The sequence below is a fragment of the Hippocampus zosterae genome, chromosome 19 (genome assembly GCF_025434085.1).
Source record: "Hippocampus zosterae strain Florida chromosome 19, ASM2543408v3, whole genome shotgun sequence".
Classification (NCBI taxonomy): Eukaryota; Metazoa; Chordata; class Actinopteri; order Syngnathiformes; family Syngnathidae; genus Hippocampus; species Hippocampus zosterae.
The window spans coordinates 2386341-2406671 of record NC_067469.1 but is presented as its reverse complement, the minus strand read 5'-3'; the positions used below and the strand labels follow the sequence as shown (position 1 = coordinate 2406671).

The following is a 20331-nucleotide window of genomic DNA, read 5'->3' as shown; positions in this document are numbered from 1 at the left end:
ACGGTAATGGTGACCCTCGAAAATGCCCGCCCATACCCCCCACATCCCCCAAAAAAACTCAGATAGACGCTGAAGGCCGTAGTTTTCAGTAAATACGGACTGTTCAATATTTACTGAAGTCAGGCGTAACCCCGTGTGTTTAGTTTGTGGTGAACTGGTCGCCGTCTTCAAGGAGAATAACGTGAGTCGGCCTGACGAGACGAAGCAAGCGGGAAAATCCATACATTTGACTGAGGGCGGGAGAAGGCAGCTTTCGAACATTTCCTAGCGAAGCTCTAAACACAACAAGGCTATTTTACCAAGCTACACGCAGCCCGGGAAGGAGCCACCAGAACCAGCTTTGGATAGTCCACAGCATCCCTCAGAACACTAAACCATTCTCGGAGGGGAATTTGTTCAAGAGTGCTTGGTGAACTCCACGGCGCTAATATGTCCAGAGCAACAACATCTGGATCAACTCCAGGTACAGACCCTCTCTTACTGATGATCATCTGTCATGTGTCGATGCACTTGGATTTTTTTTCTGCATTGTTTGGCAGTTGGGACAAAAAAAGGTGTGATACATTATTGAAGGCATACAAAGACATTGTGGTATCTTTATGGAAAGTTAAAATTAGAAAGGGTGGTAGTGTGCATGTTAATGTCAAAGACTTATTAATGTTGTGCAATTGTTTTGTGTAATTTCACCGAATATTTGTATACATTTTGGGGGGTAAAACAACAGCACTATCTTTATCTAACAATAACATATACTCATCAGCTTCTGTCAACAATATCATATCATGTACGTATTTCAACGTAGGAATAGATTTCCAACTTTTGGCCCGGCCCTCCACAATGTTTTCTGCTTCTCATTTGGCCCCCAGGGAAAATTGATTGCCCACCCCTGATGTATAGTATGTCAGTGTGCTGGCAGTGTTTGTGGGAGCTTGTGCCAATGTAGTTCCGTATTTGACAAAAAAGGTTTGTTTGCAACTTGTACCACTGAAACGACCAAGATTCTACAAGATTATGCCATTATCCTGCCTAATAGTAAAGTAGTGCTTTGACACCATCTTGTGGCATTTTGGTGACTAGGAACAAAATTGAAATGAGAAGAGGTGCTTTATTCGACAGGCCATAGCTTAATAGCATTTGTGCGCAGAGGCCTTGAAAACATTACTTTTCCTCAATCTTGGTGTCAAGGAACTATGTTGAAATGATCTGAAATGTTTCTTTAAATTATGAATCTGTCATTCGAATTTTTCACGGTGTGATTAATCTCTTTTCTTGAGGCGTGAAACTACACAAAACATGCTATTGAAGACAAACAAGTTAACTTAAACAAGCTTATTTTTAATGGATCTGCAAAACTGTTTGAATTTCCAAAGAGAACTTGTGAACTTCCCGCCCACAGTTACCCAGTGGCATACCTTACATAATGTTACAGAAACGCTTACAACCCAAAGAAATCTGCATGCAGGGGAAAAAAAAAACAAAGAGTAATCCAAATTGGGAAGAGAAAACCACCAACAACAACAAAAAAACAGTCAAATAAATCATGAAGGTAAAAATGAGACATTGATAAAGAGGACATATAATGCCGTTCTCTTGGCTGAAGGAAAATTCAAACGCTTCTGCATCAGCTTGACCCCGGTCGGAAACGCAAACTGAAAAAAACGATTTAGTAAAGTAATTTCAATGGGTGGATGTGGCTCCGCCCATGACACAGCCCCGCCCCTGTCTTCCATATAAGGCACAGGACAAAAGAAACCCCGCATTACAAAAGGAGCTCGCCACACCTCTGTCACTTGGTAACAAATTGTAATTGAGAAAACACTTCAGGGGAGATGAGTGTCCAAAGAGGTTGAGGGGACATCAAGGTGGCTGTGGGGGGGAAAGGGATTTGTGGGTGGGGGGGGGTTGATAAGGGCTGAGCTCAATCAAAAAGAAATTTTACAAAAATGAGCTTGTCTTTTTTTTTTTTAATCTTTAAAACAAAACGACAAACATCAGTGGAGCTCATCAGGTGGAGAGTGGAAAAAAAGTGGTGGGAGGGTGTGGGTTAGATGAATGGATGAATGAATGAATGCATGAATGAAGTGGTTTATTGTTTTATTCTGATAAGAGTGTCAAGTGTGCAAGAAAATTCATGAGAGGGATTAGAGCAGGCATGTCCAGCTCCAGGCCTGGAGGGCCACTGTCCTGCCTGTTTTCCAGCTTTCCTGGCTGCAACACACCTGATTCAGATGATCGGCTCTGAAGCAGCATTAGAACATTCCTGATTATTTGAATCGGGTGTGTTGCTCTTGGGTGAGCTGGAAAACGGGCAGGACAGCGGCCCTTGAGGGACCGACTTTGGACACCCCTGGGTTAGAGGGTAAAAGAGTTAAGATGTTAGAGAAACGGAGAGAATTGTCGTGCGTGCACGTGTGTCGGTATGAGTCGTTCAACTGCAGCACTTGCTCTTCCAGCCCGTCACTCCGCTCCCGCTGCTGATGTCCACATTTTCACTGTTGGGCTCCTTTACAGGCGTCTGGAAGAGCAACAAAAGCCACTTTTGGTCCATTGCAGCCAATTTATTCGCTTATCACTCGCTGGTCCGCACATCAAACCTACTTCCTGGTTACATTCTTGTGACTGATATGAGAAGAGAGCAATGTCGCGAGCCGATGTCTTCAAATCAAAGTAGCGGACAAAATACGAACCTTTCTGAGGATGTCTTCTGCTAACGTGAGGAAGGCTTTCTCAATGTTGATGTTGGCCTTGGCGCTGGTTTCAAAAAACCTGATGCCGTGCTCCCTCGCAATCTGGGTTGAGGACAAGAATGAATAAGGACCGCTGACCTTCAAAGGCGTGCTTGTCCAAAAATAAAATGGCCGGGCCAATCTCCAGTATGGGGCAGAGATCAGGTAGCACTGATTCCCAAAAGCAAAGATCGCGATGCTACATCCAGCTAAGACAACCATTCATGCATAACGGCTCAAGTTTACTTCTATCGGTTCATTTTATTATCAACTTCGAGATGCAGATGTGCCGCACAATGTTTCCAAGAAAGCAAAATGTGTCTCGTTGCCAGGGCAACCACAAATGTCTTGTGGTACCTCAGTTCTGGCATCTGTGCTAACATGCTGTTCAGAGTCGTATGCAGTGATTGTATCATTACTAACATGGTCACCGTATTATTTTCGGACACGACGCATTTGTACATGAGTTGGCTTCTGACCACGTCTACTTGTGTCTTCAGTCAGGCCAGTTTGTGTTGAATTTATGAACAAAAATGCTAAAATACTGCAGGTAGGCCTGGCGCGTACATTCTGGAATAAATGGGAACAAATCCTAGAAGTCAGAAGATTTTTTGGGGGGTGTTTTTTTTTTATTTTTGTATTTTTATTGAAGCCCGTGATTTTTACATGCAATTCAACCATGATCTTACCTGCTCTCCCTTGGCTTTCGGTACAACCCTCTTGTCCTCCATGTCGCACTTGTTGCCTAGTAGCATTCGCTCAACATCCTCATTTGCATGCTGCAAAAAAAATAAAATAAAAATAATACGTTCTTTGAATTTCAGTTATTTGGATACGGAAACTAAATATTAGAAGCTAGCCGTGACAACACACAATAAAAACCATGTTCTCCCCTTTCTCTAATGCCGCTTTCCCATTTGACTCAAATGACAACACAGCACGCCGTTTGGCCCGGCACTACACGGCACCTTTGGTTTTCCGTGGCAATAGGTGCAATGGGGGCAGGATTAACTGAACCGGGCAAGCCTGCACTGCGCACACCCGCAGCCTGGGGGTGTTCTGCCATCATATTTCACCAGTGACGAGTCCCGGCCACTGTTTTTGTAGTGATTCCAAATGTAGGAATTGCCGTGGCGTAATGTGGCGACATCGCAAAGCGGAGCCCGTCTAATGCAAAGAAGGTTCCACATCGACGAAAAAAGCCAACGACACACAGTCATCCGCCATCAAGACGAAAGTACGGCATATGCCTGACTCACCTCATCAATGTTGCGCAGCCATTTGCTGATGTTCTCGAAGCTCTTGGCGTTGGTGATGTCATAGACCAGCATGATGCCCATGGCTCCTCTGTAGTAGGAGGTGGTAATGGTGTGGAACCGTTCCTGGCCCGCTGTGTCCCTGCGCAACCACACATGACAAAGAACAGATTTCCAGACAAGGATTAGCGCCGAGGCACCCTTTTTCCATTGGAAAAATGACACGGCAGACCACAAAGCAAAACTGTCAAAATAAGTTGTGGAAAGGCGCAAAAAGAAAGAAATAAACAATCGAGCAATTTTGGTGGAAATGGGTTTTTTGTCTGTATCAGCCCTGACTTGCTTGGCAAGCATTTCAGTAAGCCGGGGACGTATGAGGGAAACGCAAAAGCTAACATAATAAACATTTCATGTCTTTAACCATTTGGTTTATAAATTCCAATTAACCAGACTGTAAGTGCGGCTTAACTTTTCATAGACTTCAACGCAGTGACACAAGTTTGTCGACGTTAAGGACAATTATTTATAAGTTAATTTAAGGATCAGCGACGAAGAGTTTCATCAAAATATGTGGATGGACAAAAAACGTCAACGTCCCGTTGAGGGTGTGAAGTGAATCAATTACAAGGTGTGGCGAGGACAGTACAAACATTTCCTCCTCGCAAAGACAAAGCAGCTCGTTATCCAAAACGCGGTAGCATTGGCACACGGCGCGATATTTCTCGAAGATTCAGCCGCCTATTGTCTTGGAGGTCTTACTTCATAAAAAGTCAAAATGGAGCTTCGTTGTTCATGCGAGTTACATACCCACATAACGCGCTCCAAAGATACAAAGACGCCCTATCGTGTTTTAGTGTACTGTGTGTGATCACTCTCGACACCAGAGGCGGATAACAGTCATATTAATTATCTGCCCTGCAAGAACACTCTTGACAAGAATGAGAAAAAAAATAAGAACCAATTATAAAATGGTGCTTCACATTCCAATAATGCCTTCACCTCACTGTGTTAATCTGGCGAATCGCGTTGAAACTTGCGCGCGCACACACACACACACACACTAGCTCCCCTGGGAGATGGAAACTCTGTCAACATTCATCTATCACTGTTGGCACAGAGAACGTAGCAAGCTTTCAGTAGATAAAAACTAAGCAAAGCAAAGGCAAGAATCATAAGGTTTTGGTATTACTAACGAGCAACTTGAACTATCTAGTCTAGTCTCATATTTTAAGTAGCATGAATATCGAGACACGGCGCATCGTACATATTGTTCAACCCAGGTCAGGGGATCAAAAAATATGAATGTGATGATACATCAAATCGGTGTCTTTATGCGACGAGAGGGGCAATGTGGGGAACTGAAACAACGTTCTAAAATGGAATGTTAAAGGTCAAGCGGAGTAAATGCAGAAAAATGTTCAACAGTTCTGCTTTTCACTTCCTGACCTCAAGTGTCTCGTGAAGCAGCCCAACCTAAATATGCGTGAGATGCTTTCATTGAGCATGGCGTATCAATTAGACTGGCGCCTTGAGATACGAGCGCGGCTGCCAAGATTCGTCGACTCATCGCAACTACACCGATGACCAAATCCGTACGGTGACGGCTAATTTAATAGATGACGTCATGATCGTGAGTTTTGCTGTCTGATCTGGAAGACACCTTGCCAAATAAGTGACGCACCAGATCTGTAGTTTGATCTTCTTTCCTTGTAGTTCCACAGTTTTGATCTTGAAGTCTATTCCTGCAAAAAGAAACATCCACGCACTGTTAATTACAGGCAACACGCAAACGAAGAACTTGCAGGCGCAAAGGATTCTCAAGGCGTACAAACACACCGAGACAAACGGATATGATTGAAGGGCAGCCGACCACGGGAGAAGGCAAAGAAGAAACCTTGACATGTGGACATAATCATCGTTATTAGTATGAGCGCAATATTTAGCCAAGGAATTCGATTTTGGATGATTGTTATTCCGCCGGAGGGGTCACAAAGCCACGGGAGGGCCCGCTGATGACTTTTGGCCCACAAGTGTTGTTTTTCTGTCCAAATAATCGAGCTGTCACTTCAACTAAAGCAAAAAGATTGTGCTCGGTTTACAAGTTCAAGAAACAGCTGTGCTCTTCGAGGGGCGGGGCCACAGCATAATGAAGGAAGCGGATGCCAGAGAGTGACTCATTGAGTATTATGCACACCCCAGAGAGGGCGGAAGGGGAATACTTGGCTTTAAAAAATTTGGGGTAGAGGAAAAGGCAAAATATTTTCGAGAGTTGGACAGAAAGTGCATCCATATTGTTCCCAAAATATATTGGAACGGGAGAGGAGTGCAAAGGGATTGACGGTTCTCAACAACTCTTTTTGTTTGTTTCGGAAAGGGACACACTCAGAAATGATGTCGTGCTGACACAGAGTTAAAACTAACAAACCAAGATTGTGTTGCTAATGATATGCAATGGCAAGGTGTCAGAAAAGTGTGTCTACTCCACAGGACGGTGTTAATTCCATCACTGGATAAACGAGATACATTTTTGTGTGTTTGCGACTTTTCACCACAATTATCAGAATTCTGTCAAGTGATTTTCAGTTTAAGAGATGAAGAAAATAATTTCTATTGACTCAGTGTCATGCAAAATCAATGATTGTATTAATCCACTTTACTGATCAACATCAATGATTTAAAAAAAAAGGGGGGGGGGGTGTACGCCACAGAGTCTGATGCTTTATCTTTTTGCACAGACATACTTTTAAATTGGATTATACCGCTTTCCTCTGTGTTGTCTAGACAGTCAATATGTTTAATTGTAGTGACTGTTTGACCACGGGACAGATTAGCTCAATTTACATGATTTCCTAATGAGGAAAACACAACATAACCTCTACTAAACAAACCCAACAGCTATTGAGAGTCCGGGAAATGAGGAGGATGAGTTAGGAAAGAGTAGGGGGGGTTTCCATTTAGAGTATTTTGAGAGGCACCGCTGTATCTCGGTGTCACAGCGTGTGAGGGTCATGCCATCAAACACGACACTCCAGTTCCTCCTCTTCTCCAAGTATAGGTTTTAAGTATTATTCAAGTAACCCATACACATATCTTACTATATGTACCACAATTGCAGATGTCAACAGTCACTTTTTTTTTTAAACAAACTTTAGTGTCTATGCATCACGAGTTTGTGTTAATGCATCACTAGGCCCTTAGCATAATCAGGCAATCATGTACCATTCTACAGAATGGAAATATGAACCCTCTTGTTAGTTCACGTGAGTCAGCCATCACACATTGTGTAAAAAGCAAAATGCCATTACACTCCAGTGGTGTGGATTTATGTAAAAGATGCAGGGTTCCATACACATACGTGTATATGTATATGTGTATATTAGTCCCGCACAGTCACGTGACTGAATGCTACCCGCTGACGACTTGTCACTTCTTCCTTTGCAGTGGCTGATTCGCCAAATGAGTCATTTGTTTTGGTTTTTGATCATCATTACCTGTCAGTGTGTTAATTTGAAACCTATGTATCAACAGTACAGCTGCTACAAGTACTCTGTATCGCTGAGGTAGATAGTGAATACTTGCACTATATCCGTTTGAAATTCCTGACATAGTATTAATACATTTGTAAATGAATACACTGAGCACTTTCCCAATGAACAAGGCTCAAGATCGAAAAGACGATGTTGCATCAACAGTGTAATAACATTTGTAGATGACAAATAAAAGGGGTCATGGCTTTCCCATAAACAGTGGCTAAACTCAACATAGATACATCGCGAGGAATATAGATGATATATTTGAGTACCGTATGCGCTGTATATATGTCATCTGTTTTAATGGATTCCGAGGCCGTCCATTTGTGATGCTAGTAACGTTAATGAACGAATACAGTGCAGACAACAAATAAAGCATTGTCTCCGACATGTCACTCCTGCTTATATAATATTCTGACAGCTCTGTGGAAACTGTATGCATTTTTGGGAAGTGTGTGTGTTCTCACAATTATCGATTATCCGAATAAGGCTGCTAACGGTTACATGAACGTAAAAAAGAGAAAGTAGCACGGCCCCGTTGCCCCCACTAGCTTAGCTAGGTCACAATGTCACAAATGACAGCTTTACGTTGCACAACAGTCAGGTTTTATTCAAAACAAGTTTCGTGGTGCGTTCAAAACGTCTCCGTCAGCTCTAGCAGAGGTTACTTGCGTTGAATAGTTGGCAAAATTGCACAACTTGTCTCCCAGCTTCCCGGGGCAGGCCCGGGCAGCCCGGAACATGCTAACAGCGCGGTGGTGAATCAAATGGACACCGCCACGGCGTCGCCTCCCAAATTGCCAGGCTTCAGCAAAAGCACACCAAATCCTGCATTTGTTCCACTTGCTTACCTATGGTGGAGATAAAGGTTGTGTTGAAGGCGTCGTCAGAGAAGCGGAACAGCACACAGGTCTTCCCCACGCCTGAATCTCCGATGAGAAGCAGCTTGAATAGCAAGTCGTACGTCTTCTTAGCCATTGAAAACTCTGAGTATGTACCCGCTCTGATACACACAAAAAAGAGCAATCTCCTAACACGCCTATGTGAAGTCTGCAGCCAGCTCCTGCGCCAACCTGGCCAACTGTCCCGATTTTGACAGTTTACAACCTGGGATTTGTTGATTAGCTTTGGCAGGCTACTTGGCTAAATACACCACAAAATAAAACGCGTCAGAGAAGTGATCTTGCAAAAAGCCCGACTATTTCCCCTTGAAAGCGCGAGAAAAGGTAGCGACAACGCGAGGTCGTCCGACGTGATTCCTCTATTCCACTTTCTTTTCTCCCACACAGTCGGGACAAAATGGCTCCTCTCTACCCCGACTCACTCTTTCTTCATACTAACGGCGAGCTAATTCAAATTCTCGGCACACCCCGTCATTCCAGTGCCCGGCCACAAGCTCAACCGATAAACCTCCAAATAGAAATCGAAGGTGAACGTGTGGCAAATTCACTGACTTTGCAAAGTTAGTGATCTTTTTTTTCCCGGAGAGATTAGAACTTAAAGTAAGACGACCGCCGCCGTCTCTGCAATAGGAGTCAGCACGGCGACACCCTACATGACAGGCGCACAATTGCTCGCCCACTTCTGTAAAATAAATTCGATTTGTCGACACGGCTGTCATTCAAGCATACGCCCAAATTTTATTGGCCGTTTTTGCAAACATACTCGAAGGGGCGTGTCGTCGAGTGACAGAAAGGGCAAACGGCACTGGGCCAGATGCTTGGACATTTAGGCTCAGCCCCTCTTTAACTTCACTGAGTAAAACATGTCATGCGATCCAAAATGGCTGCTAGTTTCCGCTGTGCTCAGTGTGTGATTGACTTTTCACGGCAAGTTGGAAATTGATGCGCTGACTCTCCCAGCTGTGAGTCAGGCAAAGTGATGTCATAATTAAGTACTTCTGCTTTTACGTGGCGGCGTTTCCCCGCGCCCCCATCTCTTGGAATGAAAAGTCATTCACCCGCTTTAACTTTATACGCACTAATATTGAAAGCATCGCTATATATTTATGAGGAAAAACAAAAGATCACTACGAATCGGCTTCGTGTAACTTTTCCCCTCTTTCACTTCAGACACTCCTCCAGGAATGCAGAGCATGTCATCCACCGCCAAGTACAGACATGACAAGTTAAGAGGCTACAGTCATCCAAGAACCCAATGTTAATGCTGCTGTGGCAAGACAACAGGGGTGATGGATAAACTGACCTGCGAGATCATGTACCTGACCAAATATGCAAACATTGATTTTTTAAAAAGAAGAGACAGGGCTTTAAGGTAATGTTATGAATACATGAATGCATTCATTATTTTCATTATTTCCTCCTCTCTGCATAATCTACGTGGGTTTTTAACCTCCTTTCATGACATTGAGTAACTGTAGGTGATAATCTGTTCTACTATTCTCCCACTAGAGGTCACTCTTGGGCTGGGTTGTTAACCGCAACGTAGTTAAGTAATGGTAGTAATTATTAATTTTGCGCATCCTCATTCTGTGACGAATTTAAAAAAGGAAAATTTAAAGGAAACGGTTGTTATAACCTAATTTCGGGTCGATTTGGCTTTTTTTACTCAATTATCATCAACTACAACGCTTCAAAATACGATGGGCTTTTTTTTAGTCAAATATTCCAAAAGCCTTTTTCAAAATCCGGTATTTGCGTCCGTACACGACACAGAATGGCATTACAATATTGCACACTATATACACATACTGCACTTCCTATACCTTGAATGATTAAAAATACGTTAACTGTTCATAAAACCATGTGTAATCAATTCTGTAATTTTATTTAAGCGAATGTCGTACTTTGTGTACTATTTTATAGATGACTAAATACACGCATCGTGTCACTGTGTTGATTTGTTTCGGAGAAAATCTTGACTAAGCTGCTGTGCGATTGACTTCATTACCCCTAATGCTTTGCTCTACTCTGCAGTGATGTGGGGCGTGGAGCTCGAGTGACTGTGTGCGTGCGTGCTTTCTCGTGTGCTCGTGTAGGCTTGTGCGTACGTCTATGCGTGCGTGTGTGCGTGCGCATAAGTGCGTGTGTTGTCGGTAGGAGGATCTGTCTCTCGGAGGCGCACACCCGTGTGCCGAACGCAGCATCATTGAACGGAAGGCAGAAGGATGTGGATCCATTGGGCGTGCAAAAAGAAGATATGAGAGAGAAATATCTGCCTTTTTGTCTTGGACGCTGGGGGATTTTTCTGGCTACATGTATGGACACGTAGCGGGAATGGAGCGTCGAGCCACCTCGTGAGAGCTGATACCATTTATGCTAATTTAACAGACAGTCAGGCCAATTGAGACATTAGGATGGCATGTTCTCATTTGCACTGTTAAATCCAAGGCTTATGTTAATTTATTTACATTGAAGAAATGATCATGAAGTCATGCTGAATGTTTAATTAACGACAAGAAAACCACCGGTGACTCAAAACTCGTAGTCGGAAAGGGTCCCCCCCACCCCTGGTTTGTATTTAAATTGATTGTCATTGTGTGCTACCAAGAAGCCAGCCATGTCAAAGAATAAGAGCAGTGAGTCGGTTAAAGTGGTTGTTCGATGTCGACCTCTGAACCGAAAGGAGGAGTCCAACGGTCCTTCCGGGGAGATCGTTCAGATGGACCTGCGACTGGGACAGGTGATCCTCAGGAATCCTCGAGCGTCGCACAGCGAACCGCAAAAAACGTTTACATTTGACGCAGTTTACGACGGCAATTCCAAACAACGAGATCTGTACGACGAGAGTGTTCGGCCTCTGATTGATTCTGTGCTAGCCGGTTTCAACGGGACCATATTTGCTTACGGACAGACCGGAACGGGGAAGACGTACACCATGCAGGGGATGTGGTTGGACACGGAGAAACGGGGTGTGATACCCAACGCCTTTGACCACATCTTTACGCACATCTCACGCTCGCAGTCCGATAAACAATACCTGGTACGGGCGTCCTACCTCGAAATCTATCGTGAGGAGATCCGAGATCTTCTGGATCCCAGCCACGCCAGCGCCCGGGGACTGGAGCTTAGAGAGAGTCCGGAAACTGGAGTCTACGTCCCGGACCTCACCTCTTGCGTCTGCAAGAGTATCAAGGAGATCGAGGAGGTGATGAACGTGGGAAACCAAGCCAGGGCGGTTGCGGCCACCCACATGAACGAGTATTCCTCCAGGTCCCACGCCTTGTTCCTGATCACCGTGGAGTGTGGCCAACCCGGTCCAGACGGGAGGAAGCACATCCGGGTCGGACGACTTAACCTGGTGGATCTGGCCGGCAGCGAGCGGCAGGCCAAGACAGGCGTCCAGGGGGAACGCCTGAAGGAAGCGGCGAAGATAAACCTTTCTCTGTCCGCGCTCGGGAACGTGATATCCGCACTCGCCGACGGGCGCAGCGGCCACGTGCCGTACCGGGACTCAAAGCTGACCCGTCTTTTGCAGGACTCATTGGGCGGTAATGCCAAAACCGTCATGGTCGCCACTTTAGGTCCTGCCCCCCAACACTACGACGAAACCCTCACCACTCTTCGCTACGCCAACCGAGCCAAGAACATCCAGAACCAGCCTCGAGTCAACGAGGACCCCAAAGACGCTCTCCTCCGAGAGTTTCAGAGGGAGATTGCTCGGCTCAGGGCCCAGCTCAACCACAGGAAGTGGAGGAACAAGCAGAAGAAGGAGCGGTCGGATGACCAGGCCTCAGATCCAGATGGGGATGAAGACGGCGAGTGTGAGGAAGAGGAGCAAGTGGAGAAGGACGCTGAGGACTACGTGAAGCGAGAAGAGCAGCGTCTGGAGAGGGAGAAGGAGGCCATCAGAGGGGATCGATCACTCTTGGCTGATGAGAAGCAGAGACTTCTTGGCGAGAAAGAGAGGATGATGGGGGATCTTCGGAAGGAGCAGGAAGCCACCGAGCAACTGACTGCCAAGTACAAGGTGAGGATCTCCCGACAGGAACTGTATGGTCATTTAACTCATTCAGTAGCAGCCAATTCTGGACCAGGTCTGAAAAGACGTTTAAAAACGTCTTTGGGAGTGAATGTGTTCAACGTCGGCCACCTGCCAACCAGGAATCGGAACGTGCTACACGGCTTTGTTTATTGTTTATTACTTTGTTTATTACTTTACACGGCTTTGGTCCAGCCAATTCTGGACCAGGTCTGAAAAGACGTTTAAAAACGTCTTTGGGAGTGAATGAGTTCAACGTCGGCCACCTGCCAACCAGGAATCGGAACGTGCTACACGGCTTTGTTTATTGTTTATTACTTTGTTTATTACTTTACACGGCTTTGGTCCAGCCAATTCTGGACCAGGTCTGAAAAGACGTTTAAAAACGTCTTTGGGAGTGAATGAGTTCAACGTCGGCCACCTGCCAGCCAGGAATCGGAACGTGCTACACGGCTTTGTTTATTATTGCTCTGATTCATGCACATATTTTCCCAGTCATTTGCTGTCAACAAGTCATTCATGTTGACAGATTGAGTAGAAGATCGTATAGATCGAATAGTCGACAGATCGTATGATGATCTTTCAGATACTCATTAATTCAATTGTTATGAGGGATCACGCGAAAAGAGCTCCGAATTTCCACACTCGCTCCCCCAAGGAGTGATGTCGTATACGTTTCAGTGTCAGGCCTCTATTATTTCTCCCCTTCTTCAAAAGCACTGCACGCCCGATACCGCTGAAGCGTCTCAAATCTCCTGTAATCTCGCTGGACGGTGCAAGTTCTCGTGTTCGATGCTGACTGGGTGGCTGCTGAGTGGTGTCAGCCACGAGAATCAGCAAAATTCTCCCTCGCCTCGAGGGAGAAAAGATGATTGAGGTCAAGTATTTCCTGTCCTTGCATCAGCGTCCCTTGAAACATGCTCCATCAAAGCTTTGCATGCTGATCCAAGCGTTCCCCAAACTTGAAGTTTTAGTCAACAGCGCTCTGGCTGATTGCAGTCAAGTTGTGCGAGCCATCCTGCCCTAAATGGCTTCCAACATTTTATTTTTTTTCCAACGTGGCATTCCAGTTGCAATTATAGATCAAATGAAGTCCCCATGGCTCCTAAAGCAGCAGCACGACGCATTGATGAGCAAAGTAGGCCAGGAACATCCTCGCGAGGCTGCGTTGGGTCATTGGATGTTTCTGCGGGATGCCGTCAAATGGGCCGAGTGGCAACATTCGGCGCATGTATTCACAAGCTCGCCGGTTCATATCAACCTCTCGTTTCTTGTTAACACCGTTTCAATTCAGATGCAACATGTCAACGTGTCAAAGGCGTCTGCACAGAATCGTACAGCAGGCAAACAGACATTTTTTGGGGGGGATCTAAAAACAGCTATGGAGACAATATTGACGATGTGGTTTAAAGTAGGTGACTCGCTTTCTGCGTGACTGACTCGTGATGGGTTCCGGTTTCTTCAACTGGGATATATTTCATTTCTTTGTGTCGCCCAAGTAGATCCGTATGGTAGAAGATGTGGCGGATGGATGGTGGCTGTCAATTGTGAGAACGCGAAGCCTCCTCTGAAATCGCCTCAGGACAATTTCTTGGAGTCACTTTTCTAGGTCAAAATCGGATCATTTGTCTTTGTCATTCTTGGGTTTCTTGTTCCGCTGTCGTGATGGCCGCGGGGCACCGGCCGCGTACATTTGCTGATCAGCCAGGAGATAGAGCCACACGGTCGACGTTGGCAGACATCCTTTCTATTGTGACTCACGGCAGCTTACGTCATGTTGTGTGAGGGTTGGCCCGATCACAAAACAGGATATATTTTCAGCATCACAAACACACACAGTCTCTGTACCGGACCTCGACTTGGGTCCACGTGTACACAATATGGGCATTCTTTTAGGGGGTAGATTGAGTGTTTCCTGCTATGCTTTTTTTTTTTCCACCTTCCTGTTTCATCAGTGAAGGAAAAGGCCTGTGAGTCGGTGCTTGCGTGTGTGTGTGTGTGTGTGTGTGTAAGTTGCTGAACTCAAACATCCCGTCCCCGCTGTGTGTCTTTCAACGGCGAAGACCCCACTGAAATATTGATGGAGTGCGTGTCTGTATGCGTACAATGTAATGAGTTTGGGAGTGCTGTAGAGCTAAATTGCGCCATTGACGTGAGGCAGTGGGCAAATGTTGATGAGATTTGAATCCTGATGTGTGCACCTCGACTGATGTCGCGGAGATCGCTCGACCTTTGTGATTTTCTCCTGTTTCCTGTCCTTACATTTCAACATCAAACCTTCCTCTTTGTCTCCATCGTCTTCCTGGTTGCACACGCGATACCTGTTGTATTTATAGCTCAGTCGTTCCCCGCAGGCCTCGGCTTCACTGGGATTGGGCGCCCATTCAAAGGATCCAGCGGCTCAAGATGAAACTCTTTTCACTCTTCTTCACTTTCCCATCGGGAAAATTGATCCAGTCCAGGGATAAAAAGAATGCAAGAGGAGATCATTAGCACTGCGGCACGCTTGCAGCGCTTCAGATGGACTTCATAGGCGACTTAATATGAATATACTATCGGGCAAATTTGAATAATGTTAGCTTACATTGTATCTGCTGGACTGTGCCTATTCCAGAAAATCCCATGGCAGTCATTTAAAAATGCAGACTGACCATGGCTGCATTTACAGTACTCTCTTCTACAACAAGAAGTAGCTTATCAGTAGAAAGGAACATGCATGAGAGAGACCCCCCCGGAACATGAATCAGCCCATTAATGGAGCACAATGAACATGATTGAACGCAGAGGCCAGCAGCACACACATCCACACGCACATCTTCTTTTTTTTTTTTTAATAGCTATAACATGATATAATCGCAAAGCAGCATTTTAATACCTTCCAGAGCGCCTCTTCAACCGCAACTTTTAAAAGTCTGCACCCCTCAAACTGACCTCTTAAATTGTCAGGTCCTCTCCGGTGCATGTGTACCCCCTGTTGGTTTTTAAATATTGTTTGTCCTCACAGAGATGGAAACAAGCACGCGCACATACAAACACAGAAGACAAAAGGCGGCCCCCGACAACAAAGAGGCTTTCTGTAAAAGCCCTTGACGCTTTCTCTCTGAAGGACTCCACTGTACCCGTTGCACAAGTCTTTTTGTGTTTTCTACTTTTCACATGTAATTACGTGAATGGCAGCACAGTGTGGCGTGTGCAAGTTCACAGAATGTATAGGCTGCTTACAATTTAAACACACACTTGATTGTTTCGCTTCAAGAATGTGGCCTCCCCATCTTTAGGGGCTTTTTTCAAAAAAAAATTCCTCTATGTTTCTTACGCTATAGGAGCGGGTGTATTTAAATTTTTTTCCCCCTTTTTTTTTTTCAAAATGACACAGTTGGGAGATCATTTGCTCCATTACGAGGGACTGACTTTACGGTCCACATATCAGCCATGAAGCAAGATTAATGAGGTTTTTATTGATGCGCCCAGTTGATTGTGAATTCATCATGCTGGAGCACAGCTCGGCTTGTTGCGGCTTAGTGTCAATGTGGGGCCGTTTGAGTTGCTCGCTTCCATTTGCCTCGTCAGTGCTCCAACAAAAATCATGTGAGCGGAGTGTAGGTCAATTTAACCAAATTTTTAGGAGCTTACACATTGTTGTGATACACAGTGAGCTCATCCCAAAAAAAAAAAAGATCAAAGTATGCCATCTCCGGGCCATAGCTCACGTTGTTGAAACCGCATCCGTTGTGCTTCGTATGAAGTTAATGACTGCGGGCTCTTGTTTCTCTCTTCCAGGCAATGGAGAGCAAGCTGCTGGTCGGCGGGAAGAACATCATAGATCACACCAATGAGCAGCAGAAGATGCTGGAAGTGAAAAGGCAGGAAATTGCGGAGCAGGTCTGTGTCTTTGCAGAGTAGGCTGGATGGCTGCATATTTGTCACAGTTTGTATGTCCACGAATGCTTCCAGTCGCGCAACGAGAGGGAGATGCAGCAGCAGATGATGGTCCAGGACGATGAGACGCTGGAGCTGAGGGAGACTTTTACTTCTCTGCAGCAGGAGGTCGAGGCCAAAACCAAGAAACTCAAGAAGGTACACGTTTCAAACGCTGGAAACGGCGAGCACCCAGAGGCTCCCTCGACCAACTCGGAACACTTGCGGAGAAGTTCACACTCAGATTCAGACCTACGGACAGTTTAAAATCTTCAGTTAACCTCTCACACGTGGTCGTTGAGTGATTTCATTTCCGCGTCTCTCCTCCTAGTTGTACGCCAAGCTCCAGTGCATCAAAGCGGAGATCCAGGATGTCAATGACGAGCACGTGAGGAGTCGTCAGGAACTGGAGCAAACCCAGAACGAGCTCACTCGAGAGCTCAAATTCAAGTGAGGAAATGGCTCGCTTTGATCGGCGGAATTCCATGTCGAATATATTTCAATGATATGCCTGCCACTAGTGTCGTTACAATTCGTCAAAACCGGGACCTGAATCTGGGAACACTTTCTCGTGTAGGTATTTAATCATCGAGAACTTCATCCCTCCAGAGGAGAAGAATAAGATTATGAGCAGAATGACCTTTGACCCCGAAGAGGACCAATGGAAGTTCCAGCCTCTGGTTCCCGCTGAGAGGTCAGTGTTTGGCACTGGATTGATTGAAACTGCATGAAATGTGCACTATGAGCCAATCCTCAGTGATTTCTGTCCCCGCTTTTCCTCTCCTGTTCAGCAAACCCCTGCAGATGAAGAAACGGCCAACATCTGCAGTAGGCTACAAAAGACCGATCAGCCAATATGCCAGGGTTGCCATAACGATGGGCGCGAATAACAGATTCAGGGTAAGTATTACGATAAACCACCCGAAACAACACAAATATATATATTCCCTCCGCTGTAAATAAATCACCGCGAAAGCACAGACAATTAAAAATTAAGAAAACCTTTATTAGTCTCTCAATGGAGAAATTCCAGATTCACAGCAGCAAAGTTATGAAAGGAAGAAGTAGAACAACAAAAAAATAGGAGCTGCTGGAAAGGCAGCCACTCTCGCGGCGCCATTTTGAAGTCAAAAATAACGAAAATAACACAAGACAACACATAGGACAGAGACAGTCGTGCAATCTTCACCACTTTTCTGCATACACTTTGTTGTCTGAAGCAGTTATAGATGAAAGAGGAGAGGATCAAAGTGTCCTTTCACCAGTGGATCAGAGACATCATGCTGAAAAATGTGCACACGTCTGCTACAAGCAAAGTTTTGAAAGCAAACACGAAGCTGTAGCGTCCATTGACGAAAAGAGATTAGTTCACTTCTCCTGTCCCACATAATCCGCTTCAAACTCCAAGCCGCAACTCCCAGCTCCAAATCCGCATCGGCACTCCACGCCAACGCTCCTTTCTTCTCATCGTCGGCTCCTCAAGACCTCCATCCATCCAGCCGCAGACCGTTCAACAGCACCGATCTCTCCGCTGAACAAAGCGGGGCTGTGAAAAATGCTGCCCATTACAGCAATATGGTCTCATATGTTAATTCGACCTGCATCGATCACTTAATAAGCAAAATAATTATTTGATCATTTTACTGTGCAGTTAAGTTTAGATTGCACCAAGTGTGTGTGTGTGTGTGTGTGTGTGTGTGTGTGTGTGTGTGTGTGTGTGTGTGTGTGTGTGTGTGTGTGTGTGTGTGTGTGTGTGTGTGTGTGTGTGTGTGTGTGTACGTACGCTAAGGCTGAGAACATCATGTTTCTGGAGCTGGACATGAACCCTCCAAACACCGCCTCATTGGGTCGCTTCAAGGATGCAGAGCTGAACCAAAGCTCCTCCGTGGACAACTCTCCGACCAACGACGGAGGCGTTCACAAATCTCGATCTTGGTCAGTCAAAGAGTCAAATATTACCTCTGCTTTAAGGTGTCACTTCACAGAAATCGCTCAGAAGATTCAGAACTGGCAATCTCTGCCATCGGTATGTGAATGAATAATATGCACTTAAGCTCCTGTAATGCATTAGCCCTTAATGGAAATCTCCATTTTTTTACTCCTCAGCCCTTCCCTGGCGAGTGTCAACGGGTTTACGTAACGCATCTAAATGGAATTATTCAGGATTAGCCACCCCCATCACTCTCTCAGCAGCCTGTAATCTCATTGTTCATGTATAGTCTACTTAACCTGCGATTCAGATTTTCAGTCATTTATTTGACATGCTGTTTAAAAAAATAAAAATAAAATTCCTTTTTTTTTTTTCTTTTCCAGGTATCAAAGCCAAAAGTCTCTCACTTCTTCCTCTTCCAATGTTTCCCTTTCGGCTTGTACCACTGCCACGCCAGCGTCGGCGCAGTGAAACGCCGAAGCTTTAGCAACGCGGGTTTTTAATTGTTATTCATTTTGCTGCAAAATACGGTGCTGGGACATACAACAACACCTCTTGAGCAACACAAAAAAATGGTTGCATGTGTTTGAAGGACCTCAAAGAGCTCATCAAAGGAAACAAGGTAAAATTTAGTTCAACGGGAGACGGCAAAGAGTCGTAAATGCCGGTGCGGGTGTGCGTATGCTTGTGTGACACCAAAGTGGCTTCTATCCTGTATATGATATCGGTGTACATATTTCTTTAAGGGGTCAAATGAAATGTCCTGATGCGTTCCCATCAAGAAGTCACGTCCATGTGTCTTTAAAATATTCACACGTTGTGTCATAGGTCAATTGAAAAAGTCGCTATGTGTCAACGCGATGTGCGATGCAAGAGGATTTTGCACATTCATATTGCATTAATAAACGAAGGAGATTGGATTTTAAATGTCAGAGTGAATATTACGGTAAGTAAAACTATTTAGAGTCGAGTTTCATTCATGGTCAACTGTACATTAGTGATGCGTTTTTCATGCCCGCTGTTCCTTTGTTCTATTTCATGCAACATTAAGAGTAAAGTATTTACATGATGGCGCTGACTTTACGGTAAAGGCAGGGTGAATGTGATTTAGAGAAAAAAAAAAAAATGTGTCAATAAGTATGTCTTTGTTCATTGTCTCTGGATAAAACGTATTAGACATGTGTCGGTGAAGTCACTGTTCTGTGTCGGCCTCGTCAAATATTGTATGACCGTGAGAGTGCTGTGGGGACTGTGGGGGAGGTAGGAAGTGACATGCCGATGGAAAAAGGAGGCGGGGTGGGGTGGGGGGGGGGGCTGGGGGGGGTTTTGGATGGAAGCAGTGAGCCAAAGACAATCAGGAAGTGAGGAACGACTGACTGTTGGAGGGGGTGGAATACGGAGCCAGTCTCCATGGTAACCTGCCAGTTGCGGAATGGATAGAGGAGTAGGGGGGGGGGGGGTCTCATATCTTTCATGGTTGTAAAATAGCAAATGGCAGTAATGCTGAGCTCATCTGTCTGGGTAAAAAAAAAAAAAAAAGAATAAAAACACTGACACAAGCATTGTGTTGTCACATTTAATGTGTTTTTTTTTTAAGCCTGCTATAATCTAATGGAGCGGTAGCCTGAAACGATTCCTTACAAATAGATTCAATGTATGAAATAATATATATTTTTCAAGAATCTATTCATTTGTAAAGTTACTGATTTGTGAGCAGGCGCTGTGGGCAACGGTGACAGTGTTAATGTGGTTGTGAATGGCTGTTTCTTTGCATTTCCTTCCATTTTGTTCTTTAACATACACACCTCCATAATCCACAGACGCAGAAGGGAATCGAATTTCCCTCATGCCATGTGAGTCTTATCTGCAGATGATTTACAGGCAAAGAAAAGGCCTCTTCCTCACCCCCTGCCTTGCAATTAAATATTTCATGACCAGTATGCAGCTTTAGGAGGACGGCAGGAGTGTATTTTGGAACCGCTTGCCAATGTGATTCTGCAATGAGCGCTGCACTAGATTTCAGACCAACT

The 20331-nt window shown here is 45.0% G+C and overlaps 2 protein-coding genes across 2 annotated transcripts; one reads left to right on the top strand and one right to left on the bottom strand.

Moving 5' to 3' along the window:
- The first annotated feature begins 71 nt into the window (after positions 1-71).
- LOC127591980 (kinesin-like protein KIF3C) lies at positions 72-19863 on the top strand. Its single transcript, XM_052052311.1, has 10 exons — positions 72-463; positions 9585-10768; positions 11023-12441; positions 16234-16335; positions 16408-16530; positions 16703-16821; positions 16949-17065; positions 17163-17271; positions 18161-18306; positions 18685-19863. The coding sequence occupies exons 3-10, from the start codon at positions 11032-11034 to the stop codon at positions 18770-18772; spliced, it is 2214 nt and encodes a 737-aa protein (XP_051908271.1). The 5' UTR covers positions 72-463; positions 9585-10768; positions 11023-11031; the 3' UTR covers positions 18773-19863.
- rab10 (RAB10, member RAS oncogene family) lies at positions 1315-9101 on the bottom strand. The gene is made up of 7 exons (XM_052052377.1): positions 8967-9101; positions 8364-8515; positions 5664-5724; positions 3986-4124; positions 3416-3505; positions 2688-2789; positions 1315-2515 (listed from the first exon to the last, which is right to left on the bottom strand). Exons 2-7 carry the CDS (start codon positions 8488-8490, stop codon positions 2429-2431), a joined length of 606 nt encoding a protein of 201 aa, XP_051908337.1. The 5' UTR covers positions 8491-8515; positions 8967-9101; the 3' UTR covers positions 1315-2428.
- Positions 19864-20331: the final 468 nt, after the last annotated feature.